This window comes from Cinclus cinclus, chromosome 13, assembly GCF_963662255.1.
Source record: "Cinclus cinclus chromosome 13, bCinCin1.1, whole genome shotgun sequence".
In the NCBI taxonomy this organism is placed as follows: Eukaryota; Metazoa; Chordata; class Aves; order Passeriformes; family Cinclidae; genus Cinclus; species Cinclus cinclus.
In genome coordinates this window covers 12,799,015-12,812,980 of record NC_085058.1, presented here as the reverse complement: position 1 = coordinate 12,812,980, position 13,966 = coordinate 12,799,015, and the positions used below count along the sequence as shown (strand labels likewise).

The 13,966-nt window shown below is 47.3% G+C and overlaps 1 protein-coding gene across 1 annotated transcript; it reads right to left on the bottom strand.

The window, feature by feature from the left end:
- Positions 1-771: 771 nt before the first annotated feature.
- On the bottom strand, positions 772-4,180 carry MEX3B (mex-3 RNA binding family member B). Its single transcript, XM_062501327.1, has 2 exons — positions 3,614-4,180; positions 772-2,650 (listed from the first exon to the last, which is right to left on the bottom strand). Exons 1-2 carry the CDS (start codon positions 3,870-3,872, stop codon positions 1,239-1,241), a joined length of 1,671 nt encoding a protein of 556 aa, XP_062357311.1. The 5' UTR covers positions 3,873-4,180; the 3' UTR covers positions 772-1,238.
- Between the last annotated feature and the right edge of the window lie 9,786 nt (positions 4,181-13,966).

Below are 13,966 nucleotides of genomic sequence, written 5' to 3'. Positions count from 1 at the left end.
AAAACATGAAGTAGCACCATTACTTAAGTTTTACTTTTATTATGTAGAACTTTAAATGTCAGAAAAATAAAACTCTTGATACAATTTCAAATCTTGTCTCAGCAAATATAATATTAGTATTTGACCATGAGGTTAAAGGCCCTTTATCATAAAATAAAATATACTTTGTTTTTAAACTTTGCTCAGTAAAGTACATTTAAGCTCAAGTAACGTCACCTACATATACATAAACAAGTGGTAAACAAATGTATTAAAATAGAAATACTAAAACTATAGTGGTGCAACAGAATTTTTGTAATTTCCACTGAATTCTATTTATACAAATGTTAGAAAGCTTCAACAGTTCCTTTTGACATATGTTTATACATTTCCATTTTTGTAATAATATAGAATAAAATATGCTTTATATCACTGAATAGAAAATATGCTGGGTGAAGCAGATTTAAAAGATTTTTTTCTGAACCTATAAAATCTCCATCCCAACAGAATACTGTTCAAAGCATTACACATTTTATGGTTTGTAATTCCGTTCACAATTGTGTGATATTAAAATAATACAGTGTTCTTTGCCATAAGGCCATACTAAAATAAAAAAGATTTAACCCAGCTACAAAAAGTTCACTGAACTTAAATTAAAATACTTGTAAACATCTTTGCAATATGAAATATAATTTTTCAAGTCAAAAAAGAATAAAATACTTCAATCTGTATTAATGCAATTTATCTTTAAAACCTTTAAACGTTTTTAATATATATAAGAGATATGTTACAGTTTGTTGTTTTTTTTTTTCTTTTTTTCTTTTTTAAAGTCTGATAAAGCTGCAGTATCATGGTTTTTCACAGGAACTTCTTGCCCTTTCAAGAACATTCAGAAAAGTATCCACCCATAGATTTAATTATTTTGTAATAAGCATCCTAGAACTACCAGCACGTTTTACTAACAGTCCACACACCATTGTCATCATCATAAGCATCTTCTACTTTCAATTTTTTTTTCTGTTTTTTTTTTTTTTCCTGTTTGTTTGTTTATAAAAAAAGGGGAGTTTTGGAAGCTTCGTATTAAAGTACAGTGTAAAAACTAGCCTAGCACTAGAATGGAGTCGCCCGTTATTATTTATAGCATGCACCCGCTGTCACACCACCCCCCAGCCCTCCCTCGGCCGCAGCCCGCACCCCTCGGCGGGCGGCAGCCCCGGCCCCGCCGGCCCCCCCCGCTTCGTGCCCCCCGCCCGCGGCGCTCAGGAGAAGATGCGGATGGCCTGGGTGACGGCGCTGTGGCACACGGGGCACTGCGGCTCCGTCTTCTCGCAGATGCGGTTGGCGCACTCCATGCAGAAGAGGTTGTGGCCGCAGGGCACCAGCGCCGCGATCACCTCGCTCTCGAAGCACACCGAGCAGTCGCGGCTGCCCTTCCGCCGCACGCCAGAGGAGGAGCAGGAGGAGCTGGACGAGGAGCTGGAGGAGGAGGAGGAGGAGGCGGAGGAGTCGGAGGGCAGCCCGGGCAGGTGGGCGCCCAGCCCGTTGGCGTACAGCGGGTAGGAGGCGGCCAGCAGCCGCCCGCCGGGGTCGCTGCGCACCCGCCGCGCCAGCGGGTGCTCGGTACCGGCCGCGCTGCCGTGCAGGGGCGGGGAGAGCCGCGCCGGGGGCGGGGCGGCGCCGCGCCGGGGGCCGCTCACCAGCAGCGCCAGGTTGGCATTGGCGGGCGCGGCGCCCGGGAAGGCGGCGGCGGGCGAGGGTGCGGGCGAGGGCGGCGCGGCGGGGCCGCGCTCGAACTGCGGCCAGAGGAGGGCGGCCCCGGGCGGCGGGGCGGGCGCCAGGTCGAAGCCGGGCGGCGAGTCGAAGGGCAGCTCGGAGCAGCAGTCCGGGGAGGAGAGGACGTCGCCGCCGCCGCCCCCGCCGTACACGTAGCCGTTGGCGCTGTTGTTGTTGTTGTTGCCGTTGTGCGAGAAGCTCAGCGCCGGGCTCGGGGGGCTGTAGTCGGCCAGGCGGGCGCTGCCGCCCCCCCCGGTGCCGCCCCCGAAGTAGGAGTCGGTGGAGGCGCTGCCCAGCGAGCTGGAGCTGTCGTTGCGGTAGTTGCAGAAGGGCTTGCGGCCCGGGGTGGGTGTGATGCTGGGCGGCGTGGGCTTGCTCCAGAGACTGCCCGTGCCGTTCAGCTCGAAGCCCACGTCCGTGCCGTTGGCGTGGAAGTCGTTCTCGTCCGTCAGCTCGATGATGCCACCGGTGCGCATGGCGATGTGTGCCTCGATCTCCTCCCGGGCCCGGTCCACGTTCTCTGGCATGCCCGTCACCTCGAAGACCGGCTCCTTGTCCCGGCTCGGGGTCACGATGTACGTGTGCGTCTGCTGCTGGATGCGCTTGATGGTGGCCCCCTTGGGCCCCACAACCAAGCCCACCACGCGATAAGGCACCCGCACCTGGATGGTGGTTTGGCCGGGCAGGTTCGGGGGGCCGGGAACGGTGCCGTTCAGGGCTGTGTTCTTGTTCCGCGAGGCTCGGATCATGGAGAAGTGCTCGGCCGCAGAGATGATCTCCCTGCGGGCCATGGCCACATCTTCCTTTCTGCCCGTCACAACAAAGAGCGGCTCCTCCCCGCGAACCGGGGTCTTGATGTAGGTGTTGGTCTTTGCCCGCAGAGCTTTGATTTTACAACCTGGGAACGAGATGCGGGAGATGGAGGGCGAAGGGGAGGGGAGGAAGGGGAGGTGGTGGGGGAGAACCGGTTACAACCCATTGTTTGGGTGCAGTTCGGGAGGGGAAAAAAAAAAAAAAAAAACAAAAAACACACCCACCCGAAACACATTGCCCCCAACCCCAGGTGAACGCTGGCATCTCGTCCGGGAGCCTCGGTCACGGTGTAAAGTAATGTCAGCCCACAACCCTGGCACACGCCCAAAGGCATCGCAAGTGGCCACCGACACATCTGCCATGCAAACTGCCCCAAAACTACCAACCTGCAGTTCACAGGGTCGGCAACACAGGGGGAAAAAAAATAAAAATGGAGCTAAAAAAAAAATAGCGTGCAGAAAACTGCACCGCCAGAAAAAAAAAATAAAATGCAAGCAGCCCTCACAAATCAACACACCCGCCAGTCCACATTCCTGCTCAGCACTTTCCTTTTTCCTTTTGGAAAAATAAAATCAGTTCTTAAGGTGAGGAGCAGAGGCTGTACCGAATGAGCCATATTCCCCACTGCGGATGCTTTATTCCAACCCCATTGTTCCACTTCTCCACTCTATTTCTCTTCCTTAAAAATAATCCACGATTTCTAACTTTGGGGTGGCGGTGGGGAAATCACCGAGGCTCCCATTTTCCTCCCGTTTCCTCTTGCAAATCTTAACTTTTGCAGCCGGAGGAAAAGACAGATTTTTATTATTTTCGCTATTTTTTCCCCAACCCGGCAGCTGAAGGTGCATCTCAAAACTGATGCATAACACTCCTCGGAAACATCACGTCTGCTGCTGCACTTTCTTTGTCTGGGGGAAGCCGGCACTGGCCGCCACAACCGCACGGCTGCAGCGTTCCTGGGAATGGCCAATGTCGCATCTGAGCCACCCGCCCGGCAGCGCGGAGGGGAGACCCGCGCCCCCACACCCCCTCGCATGCAGGCACCCACCTTGTCTCCCCACTATCTCAGCGACATGTTCCGAGCTGGGCACCGGGACGCATTCAGTCATGTTCACGCTCTTTTTCCGAGGCTCGTTGTCGTAAATGGAGCCCGTCTCGTCGTTGTCCAGCCCCAGCAGGGAGAGCTGATCCAGGGCGATCTGAAGGGCTCTTTGGTCATCCAGGGTCTCTCCCCCGCCACCACCACCACCACCGCCGCCGCCGCCGCTCCCGTTCCTCTCCATGTCTGCAAAAAGCGAGCTGGGCATAGTCCCTGCGTGTGGTGCACCCTCCGCCTGCGCTCGGCTCAGTAGTAAGAGATCAGACACAAAGGAGAACCCAAGGCAGATGGCCAGCAGGAGAGAAGGAAAGGGAGGGTGGGCGACTGCTGGAGACCGGGGAATTGTTGCCTTTTGCTTGTATATTTTGTATCTTTTTTGCTTTTTTTTTTCCTCCTCTCAGTGCAATCCGGTTTATAAGATGTTCTCAGGACCCCCCCCACGACTCCCCCCCCGAGGTTTTTTTTTCGGTTGGCTTTGTTTTTTTCCTTTTTTTTTTTTTTTTTTTGTCGGCTGGGGGTGGGGTGGGGGGGGGGGTGGGAAGAGGATAAGCGAGAGGAGCTCCGATGGCTTCCCCCCCTCGAGTTCCTCGCCGGCCACAATGCCAAGCGGCGGCAGCGTTTCTTTAAGGAGCCCCTCCCAGGCTCCACTCCACTCACTCAGCGTTTTTTTTTTTCCTCCTCTCCCCTCCTCTGTCTGAGGCTCTGCTGCAGCCAGACGGCTCTGGAGAGGCGGGCGGGCGCGGGGCGGGGAGCGGGGGCCGCGCCGGGCGCCGCAGCGTAAGCGCCGCTCGCTGTCACCGCGCGCCGCCGCCGCGCGCCGCGATTGGCCGGGGCGGCGCGGAGGGGCCGGCGCTGCCCCCCCCCGGCCCGGCCCGGCCCGGCCCCGCTCTTTGTTGTCGGCTGCCGAACAATGCCGGGGCCCGGCCCGCCGGCCGCTGATTTCCACCCCCCCCCCAACCACCCCGCCCCGCGCCCCCGAGCGCCCGCCGCCAGCCCCACCTGAGCGCCGGCGGAGGGGGCTGCGCTTGGGGTGCGTTTTTGCGGCGGAGTGGGGGTTTGGGGGGGGGGGGGGGTGGGGCGGGGGGAGGCGCCCCTTGTGCGCCGCCCGGCTCTGGAGCGGCAGCGCCGCAGAGCCCCCCGAGCACCGACCCCGACCCCGCGCCGGCAGCGCCGCCGCCCCTTCACCGGCCCCGCGGGCGGCGGCCGCGGGCGCGCGGAACCCCCGCCGGCTCCCGCGCGGCCCCGCCCGGCGCGCGCCCCGCGCCTGCGCGCCCCTCCCTCACCCGGCGCGCGCAGTGCGCCCGCGCGGGGCCGCGGCCGGGGCGGGGCGGGGCCTGGGCCGGTCCTTCGCTTGCTCTAGAGCCCGCTCCGCTCTAGAGCCCGCTCCGCTCTAGAGCCCGCTCCGCCCGGCCCTCCGCTCGCTCTAGAGCCCGCTCCGCTCTAGAGCCCGCTCCGCCCGGCCCTCCGCTCGTTCTAGAGCCCGCTCCGCGGCCCCGTGCTGCGGCGGGTCGGAGCCGGTGGGAGCCGCGGCCCCGCCCTGCCCGGCGCGCCCCGGGCGCGGGGTGATGGCCGTGACCCGAGCGCCGCCGTGACCCGAGCGCCGCCGTGACCCGGTGCCTGCCCGCGGCCCCCGGCAGCGCCTGCCGGGCTGGAGCACGGTCCCAGCTCCCCGCGTTTCTGCTCATAAAGAGCCCGAAGGGTGGGAGCGCCTCCCGCACAGCTGCTCCAGTGTAGTGCCACCAGCATCTTACACCCGTCTTGCAAACTACTAGAAAATAAATCACCTCTGCCTCTTCCTTGGACCTCGTGTGACCAAATTACTTTCTTTCACCTCTACCAGTACAGGACCCTTCAACCAGCAAAAGTGTTTTATTAGTCAAGTACTGTATCACAAAGACCTCCGTGGGAGGATGAGACATGAAAGTGCCCTCACCGTTGTCATATAAACACCACCATCACATTTGATTTCTCTGGCTCTCTTCTGTGTGTCTATAAGCATCCATACTCAGTCCTTGCCAGCTGTCAGGTACAAAACACTGACTTTTTCAGAGTAATCATAGAATAAGCAATTGTTTTCCAGTATCAGGTGCGACAGGGACAGACGTTTACAAGTGCACCCAGATCTGTTCAGCCAGCTGCCTGTACTAACAAGTGTAACAAGTCACAGGTAATTGTTTACATGCAGTGTTTATTGCAAATTGCTGTCACTTCATCAGGATGTTTGAATGTTGTATAACAAAGCTCCAGTGAATTGTTTTTTAGCAAGTGTACTCACTGGTGATGTGCTTTCCTAAGTGCTGAGCTTGTCCCATCAACTATGGAAACCGAAGTTTTGTATTTAAAAGATTAATTATTCCTTAATTCTAGAGATTTACTTCCATAAGCAGCAGTGCTGGTTTCCATAGGGCGAACAAGAGGTTACTTGTAAGTGCTTAAAGATCCATAAGATTTACGACAAGAAAATAATACTATTTGCTATTAAATAATTTTTTTATAAGTCTGCTTCTTTGCAATCTTTTGAATTCAAGGAGTCTAAACTCTGTGAGAGAGAACATCACTGTACCTATTTACCAGACAGGGGCAGGACAGGACAGAGATGAGATGAGATGAGGGAAAGAGACACCAGTGTAGAGAATTAGTGTTGTTGGAGTCCAACAGTGAGTCATAAATATTGAAATGTAAAGATACGAGGAGAGTGGTTGGGTTGTGTTTGGATTTTACCTGTTCTTTGTTTTGTTTCTTCACCTGACTTACCCATTTTTTTCTCCCTTCCCCTTCCTACCCCATCTGCTTAAACTGATCACTGTACTATACTGAACAAGGAGGAAAAGGGAAACAAGTTATCTTTAGGTTTATGTTCCTCTATAGAAAAAAATTCCCAAAGCAAGATTCCAGGCAGAGCTGGATTTATTTTTAATGTTAAGCTAGAAGCTCTAATGAAAAATGCTTAAAATGTATTTCAGAATGAGCATGATACTTCCAGGGAGCAGGGGGAGAAGAAGGTGCATTTCTGGGAGACACAGCCTGCACTGGTGTTCCAAGAGCCCCATGAATCCTACGGAATGCTCCAACATCTCAAGCACTATTACTTTTTTACTACTCTAGAAGACATTTAAGAGAGAACTACAGGGAATAATAACAATTAAAAAGTTATACTGATGTCCCTTAAAACCCCCTTAAAATGCACCACCAGCACAGCCCCTGGGAGCACAGCAGCTAAGCAGTAGTATGATTATATGGCAACAAGCAACATGCACCAGATTTGTACACATCTACTCCCTCCACAAAAGTATTGCTTCAGAATAACTTAATCAGGTCTAAATTAAAGTGTTATCTATCTACAGAATGCCTTTCGTTCCATAAAACCTTGAAACATGCACAGAATTAAACTCCATCTCTGGGGGAGAGACCAACCATCTACCTAGCAATTTACTCAACTTAACAAAAGCAGGAAGGGAGGATATATTACAGGCAAATAGAGGACTCATTGCAGGAGGAGTGTAATTCTCAGTCCTTTTAGTTTCTCTCTGTTATCATTTCCCATTTGTGACAGAAGTAATAAAACTTCCTTCCTCCAACCTTTATTTAATTAAAGTGTAAGGTCTTTGGGGCAGTGAGCTTACTCTGTGTATAAACACAACACCTAGCATGAAGAGGTTATGAATTCATCTCAGACCTTTGAATACTCCTCTAAATACAAAGCATTAACAATAATAAGAATAGGATATAATTTTCATTTAAAATAGATGAGTCTTCTGTTTTCGATTATCACAAAGAATAAATTACATGCATCTCAGGGAATAATTAAATTAAGGGTTAAGGAAAGGTATTTCATACCAGAGACTTGTAACTGCTCTATTCTGGCTTTTTACACCAAAGGACACTGCTGTCCACTGTTACAGCATTTACTCAAAATTCTTACTTCGTATAACATTACAAAATTATGTCCCAAATCCCACAGGCCAGCTCATCAGTAAGTGCAGGGATATGGTTTATTCTGAGGCAGTGCATGTGATTACTGTGATAACATACCCAAATTAACCTTTTGCATGTGCAATAAACTGCAATTAGCAATCTGCAGACAAATGACAAGTTCCTTCGTTTCCTGTAATATGCAACAATACACAAGCCAGATTTCCTATTGAATCCCATATTAACCTACATTTGGTGGCAGTGAAATCCCAGAGCACCGTGTCAGAATTTATCATCTTTCAGTGATGTTAGCTCCACCTCTTGACAGTTCTAGACGAAATGTTTATCAACAACTCATCCATAATCTGACCAATTTCAGCTGAAAATGTTTATAATTTTTTTTTACCAGTTGTTCCAGCCACTTTGAATGCTTTTACTAAGGGATGGACTGAGTTCTCAAAACAGTATGGTTGTGTTAATAAACGACAAGAAATAAAAGGGAGATTGAGTCGTGAGTGGCTTTGTGATGCCTCTCTGAGCTGGTAGCAGGCTCAGGGGTAAGGAAGCTGCAGAAATGCCTCTTTCCCTTGTGATAAGGAATGCCACATCAAAAAATACAAAACGGGAAGATGATGTTTCCAAATGCACTTTCATCCCCATAATTCCACACCTCTCCCTGTTACAGAATTCATTTGGAAAATATTTTTGTTAAAACAAAGATCTTCTGGGACAAGTTGTGAAAAGCAATTTTGCTGCAAACCAGAAAAAGTCTCACACCTTTAACGGTCACCATCAGTCTCTGAAAATGTTGATGCAGTACTGTAAACCTGAACCAGCTCCTAGCAGCTTTGCTAAAGTGCTTGTTTCCAGTATAATGAAACAAAAAAGAATTTTGTAATAGGTATCACATAACTGCACTTCCTTCATACGCCTTTGCTGGTAGCGTGACATGAGCGATGAGTGTGTGCATGCATGGAGGGGATGAATTGCCTTATAAGAATGAAGTTTTGGTTATCATGAGTGATGGAAGGGAATTCAAAAAGCATAAAGATGCCTTTGTAATAAATCAGAACTAACAAGCCAGATCACCTGCCCACTTTAAGTCTCTCCACCAGGGTTGTGAGTGGCCTCCTTCAGTTATTGTTCCACCCTGATCTCGCTCATGAACCACGGTTATCACACAGTGTATCCGAATTAAGTGGTGTTTAACAACCGTGCCAAAGAGATTTTAAAATGAAAACCCCTTCTGCCTCTCCTTTGCTCTCACACGATGTGTTTGGAGTTTATCCTTCCCGTCTGCTCATGTGAGCAGCTCTCCTTCTCTCCCTGTCTCTCAGTGGAGCACTCCCCGCTCCCAGCTGCAGGATTGGAGCTCTTTGTTACCATGGCCCGTGGGCCAGCTCTGCATCTGCCATGCAGCACTGGCATCTCCAGGCTGCCACGCACCTACTGCACCTGTGGGCACTGTCCGTTCAACTGGGGCTGGATTAAAAAGGGGGGAAAAATATATTTATATCTGTATGTTTAAACTGAGCTAGATAACTCATAGATCTGTGAGGTACCTCATAACCTTGAGTCTTTTAAAATCAGTTTTAATCTCTGAAATAGTAAATTATAATTAAAATTTAATATAACTTTAATCTCTCAAATAGTTAATTATAATTGTGGTCGTAAAACATGTACAACCTTAGCTTCCTCTCTCCTGCATCCTTCACCTCCTACTCAGAGCGGCTACATGAAGAAAGAGAAAACAATTGTCCCTTTAATGGTAATTGTTTATAAACTCTTTTTCATAGGGACTATGTTTATATACAATGCCGCGGCAAAAACCAGGCACAAACGCAATACTCATAATAAATGAGTGAATAATACAGCCCTGACCATAATTCCAGTGCTCTCCAACAAAAGAATATCTAATTCCTGTCACAGAATTGCCTTGTAGGTTGAAGTTCAGCATATAAATACACATGGGAAAAGATTAGATTTTAATTGATAAGTATTAATCATCATTCACTGCTGTCTCTGCAGGAAGCCCCATGTTAAAACATCTAGTTAATATACAGTATAATGGATAACCTTGAGGCAAAAGCTCTTGCATCTGTCTCTATCCAAGAAAAAAATGTCAACATCAGCCTTTGTTGTAGCAAAATACTCTGACATCTGAATGGAGTAGCTGCTGCTGGAAAATTGACTGCCCCCAGTGCAATCCTTCCTAATGTGGGTCCAGTGCTTAACCTAGAGATGAGGCCAAATTAAAAATCTTTATCTGAGCACACCTGTTCTTAGGAATATTTGAAATCTGGTCTGGGTCAGAATGCTGTGTTTGTGGTGCATCTCCTCCTCTCTGAACAAACACATTCCTCATGTGATGCTCTCACTGCAACCACAAAGCATTAGCACTCACAAGAGCATCATTGAAGATACTCAGGCTGTTCATTGAGAACAAAGCCATTAATGATTAATACCACGGTTGGAAAAAATGTAGCAGTATTTCTTGGCAGCTGAAATGTGGCAATGTCTGTCCTACGTGCAAAAGTCTCACAAATACCTTCAGCTCTTCTTACATAAAATCGTTCTTATTAACTCTGTGGGAAAGGGAATCAAACAAATCCCCCGAACTAAAAAGAAGGAGATTTTCACATGTAAAACTGGATATATACAATACATCTCTCTCTCACTGACCCAGCAGATGCAGAGATGCATTTACGTATCACAGGCATTACTGTCCCAGCAGATGCTATAAAGTTGTCACTGACACAGACGCTTACTGTCCCCACAGATCTGGATTTTGGGAGGGAATTTTCGTACCACAGACACTACTGTCCCTACAGAACCACATCTGCTGGCCGAGTTATTGTCTGACATACTCTTTTGCCTCTAGCAGATGTGAGAGACTGCCAGGACAGCAGGCATTTCTGTCACAGCAGATCTCCATCTACAGGGAATTAAACTGCAGCTTAAACTACTGTACTCCCTGAGCCCTTATAGTGTGGACAATACTGACAGGGAGGAAGCAACATAAATATCAATGAAAATGTAATGTTGGGCACTTAGAACATCATCATTAACTCTGCCTAAATATGATTGTGTTTGGGGATATGTCAGGAGAAGAAAAAGGATTACTTGCACTCTCCTCCCACCCTGCCTTTAAAAAGTATTCCTTCAGAGAAACATTCAAAGGAAAAAGTGTCTGACACCACTTTCATATAATAGAGCCAAAAAGGCATAAGTCACTCATGACTACAAGGTTGACAACCTTAATGCCCTGTAACAGGGACCAAGGGCTAGGTCATTTCCATCTTGCTTTTGAACTGAACATTTTCTGAATTTCTAATTTATTAACACCAGGAGATTTGATCCCCAATTCTAGAGGTGCAGAAATAAAGAGAAGGGCTTTGCTTTTAATCCCTTTAATTTGGGCCTTCATCTTTTGCGACTCAGCATGAACCTCCTCTCAGACTCGGGGTCCGATGGCAGCAGCAGCCATGGGATGCTCTGCTCCTGTGCAGCTGTGCTGCCAAGTGGAAACTCTCCAGACATGAGGAAGAAAATCCTGGGCCTGTGCTAAGACATGACTATGGCTAGATTCTCCTCTGGAGTGAACTCAGCCTAAGGCCCATACCAACACATGTACCTACGTATAAATAATATGTATGGTATGTGAGCCTGCATTTGGGAGCTGTCTTGGGCCTTTTTTTGCCTGAGTAGATATATCCTTTATGATTTGGTACCAGAGAGGAAAAACCCTCCCCTGGTAATCTGCAGTAATGTAAATCCTACTTGAAGACACACCATCTAACTTTGGAATTCCCCTGTGGGGAGTCTGGGCATTTATCTTTATCTGAAGCATCAAGAACTGTCCATTGGCAAAGGCAGGACACACAAATTCCCAGGGTAATAATCTGATCCAGCACAGCAAAACCTATATCCTTGGAGCAGATTGTGGGAAAGCACCAAGATTTTGGTTGCTCTGCCAAAGCAAACAAGATGTTTCAAGCCCCATCATCTGCTCTGCAGTTCACACCCTTCCACTGCTATCTTTTTCAGATGCCATGCCACACTGGTTAGTGGCAATGCTGTTGTCATGTGTGACTCATTCCATTTTACTGGAAATTAGAAAACCACATGCTGCAGTGAAGAACTGCTTATTTATGTAGTCATATAATTCCAGAGGGAACTCCTCCTGCCATTATTTGTATACAGATTATTTCAGAATTTTGGAAACGCATGTTTTTACCAGGGTTCATCCAGAGGACAGATTAATCAATAGCCCATTGCTCTTTCCAGGGTCTGTTGTGCCCTTCATACTTTCCAGTATGCCCCCCTGGAAATGCAAATGGTATTTTAGAATGGAGCACCTTCATCATTACAGGATGTGTGGGAAGCAAAACAGAACACAGGGAGCTGTGGAATTGGAGGTGCTTCAGCACAAGAGTCTGTCACTTATTTATTTCAGCTCTAGGCAGGTGAATTTCACCCACAAGGAACAACACAATCTACTTTATAAAGCCTCCTCAAATATTTCCTGAACACATCACAGTGCTACATTTAGTGATTAATGCTCAGTATGAGTGAGATGAACTGGCATATTCAGGACAACAAAAAATTGCAAAGATGTCAACAGCGCATTCTTCCTGTGGATTAAGAATTACTGGATAAAAACATTAATGCTTTTAACCAACATTTTTATGGTGACAGCAAATCAAACTGGATAATTTTGAGTTCTGAAGCACAGGTCTGGAATTACACATGATTCAAAGAACAATTTCGTATATTATGACTTTTTTTTCTAGTCTATATAAAAATTGGTTGCTAAAGCAGCAGCACTAGGATCAAAAGTTAGATATGTTTATGTGTTGACAGGCAAAGGTTCTAGAAATTCCTAAACTAAGAGATTGCATTACCTTTTACAGGTAGAGATAAACCCAGTCTTATCTTTAGATGAAGAAACTGTTAAGAAGTTTCAGGCACCAGACATTTATGAAGAAAGAAAACAGAAATGTGAGCCATTCATTTTTAAAGGTTAGCATAGCTTAAACATTCCTGAAAATATTTATTATCATAACAAACTAGACCTGCTGAAATGTTCTCACTTAGGATTTTGTCTTTGACATTCTCAGAAATTCTGTTCACTTCATCAAATGGTTGCCATGAAAAGCAGAATTCAGCAACAGAAAGGAAAAGACACAAAGTAGTTAAAGGCCATTTGGAAAAAGACATTTGCTTTTAATGTTACTAACTACCCTCAGGACCCAGATCAGAGTTCTGTTATGTTTTAGAGCATTGCTTTCAAGCTTGTTGGAAGTGTCAGACAATTGAAATAGATCTCCATTTTAATTTCCAATCCAGCAATATGGAACAGTTCCCATAACTTTGTGCAATGTGGCAAATTCAACATCCTCATCCCTCCAACAACAATCAAGAAGGGACTCTGAAAAAATATAATAGAAGCATAACATGATTCTATTTTTACTGTCTTTTAGTAACTCCCAGTCAAAATTGTACTTTAGATAAAGAACCCAAACCCTCAATGGTACTTTTAACTTGCACTGTCTACACCAGGAAGCAAAGGTCTTGGGTGAAAGTCGATGGGATTTCTAGAACTATTTTTTCTTCTTCCAGCCAATGAGCTGGAGGTTTGTCCACATCCTTCTGACTTGCACATCACCATCATTGTTAAAATCAGGATTTTCTCCACAGATGTAGTGGGAAGTTGTAATGGAACAAGTCCCAGTTCAGCCTCACCAAATCTGCCTTGTCAAAGCCTCCCAGCTTTTACAGCTCTGACAGCTGGAGTGAGAGTGTGAACTGAAGTGTGTCATCTTTCTTTTCCTGCTTCCTAGCAGAAAGAAAATGTTGAAAGGAAGATGGAAATAACAATTCTCAAGGTCCTTGTTTTTGTTTTTTTCAGACCATGCTAACTCAAGAGGGAGAACTGAATCCAGAGGGAGAGGACTTTGAGAGTCAGATAAAAATCCTTAGCACTGGACCCCAGTCTGGGACTGTCTAGACCAGGACCAAGGCAGTTCAGGCACAGTCAAGGGAATTGGTGTGTTTGGGATACATCTCTAAGCACAAGACCATGTCACATGTAGTTTGAGGAGTATCTCTTTAGAGTACTGAAGGATGGATGTGTTGGTCTTATCCCATCTAGCCCTCATTCTGTATTCATTCACAGATTATATACTGTGTGCACTTAGGCAAAGCTGCCTCCCACTCCTCTCCTTAATTCCGAATGGAACACTCAGAGGAGTTTTGGGACCTATCACCACACATAGTGCTGTCACCAGTGCACCCAATAAGAAGAAACAGAAACATTCAGGATCCAGAGATCCTGTTGCTCCAGGATGGACTATTCGTTTCTATAAAAAGAAAACACAATTTAAGTGT

Bases quoted from the DNA above. Each gene is read 5' to 3' on its own strand.
- MEX3B (XM_062501327.1), bottom strand. From the start codon at position 3,872: ATGCCCAGCTCGCTTTTTGCAGACATGGAGAGGAACGGGAGCGGCGGC. The intron at 2,651-3,613 runs GTGGGTGCCTGC...TCTCGTTCCCAG, and splicing joins TGAGATAGTGGGGAGACAAG to GTTGTAAAATCAAAGCTCTG.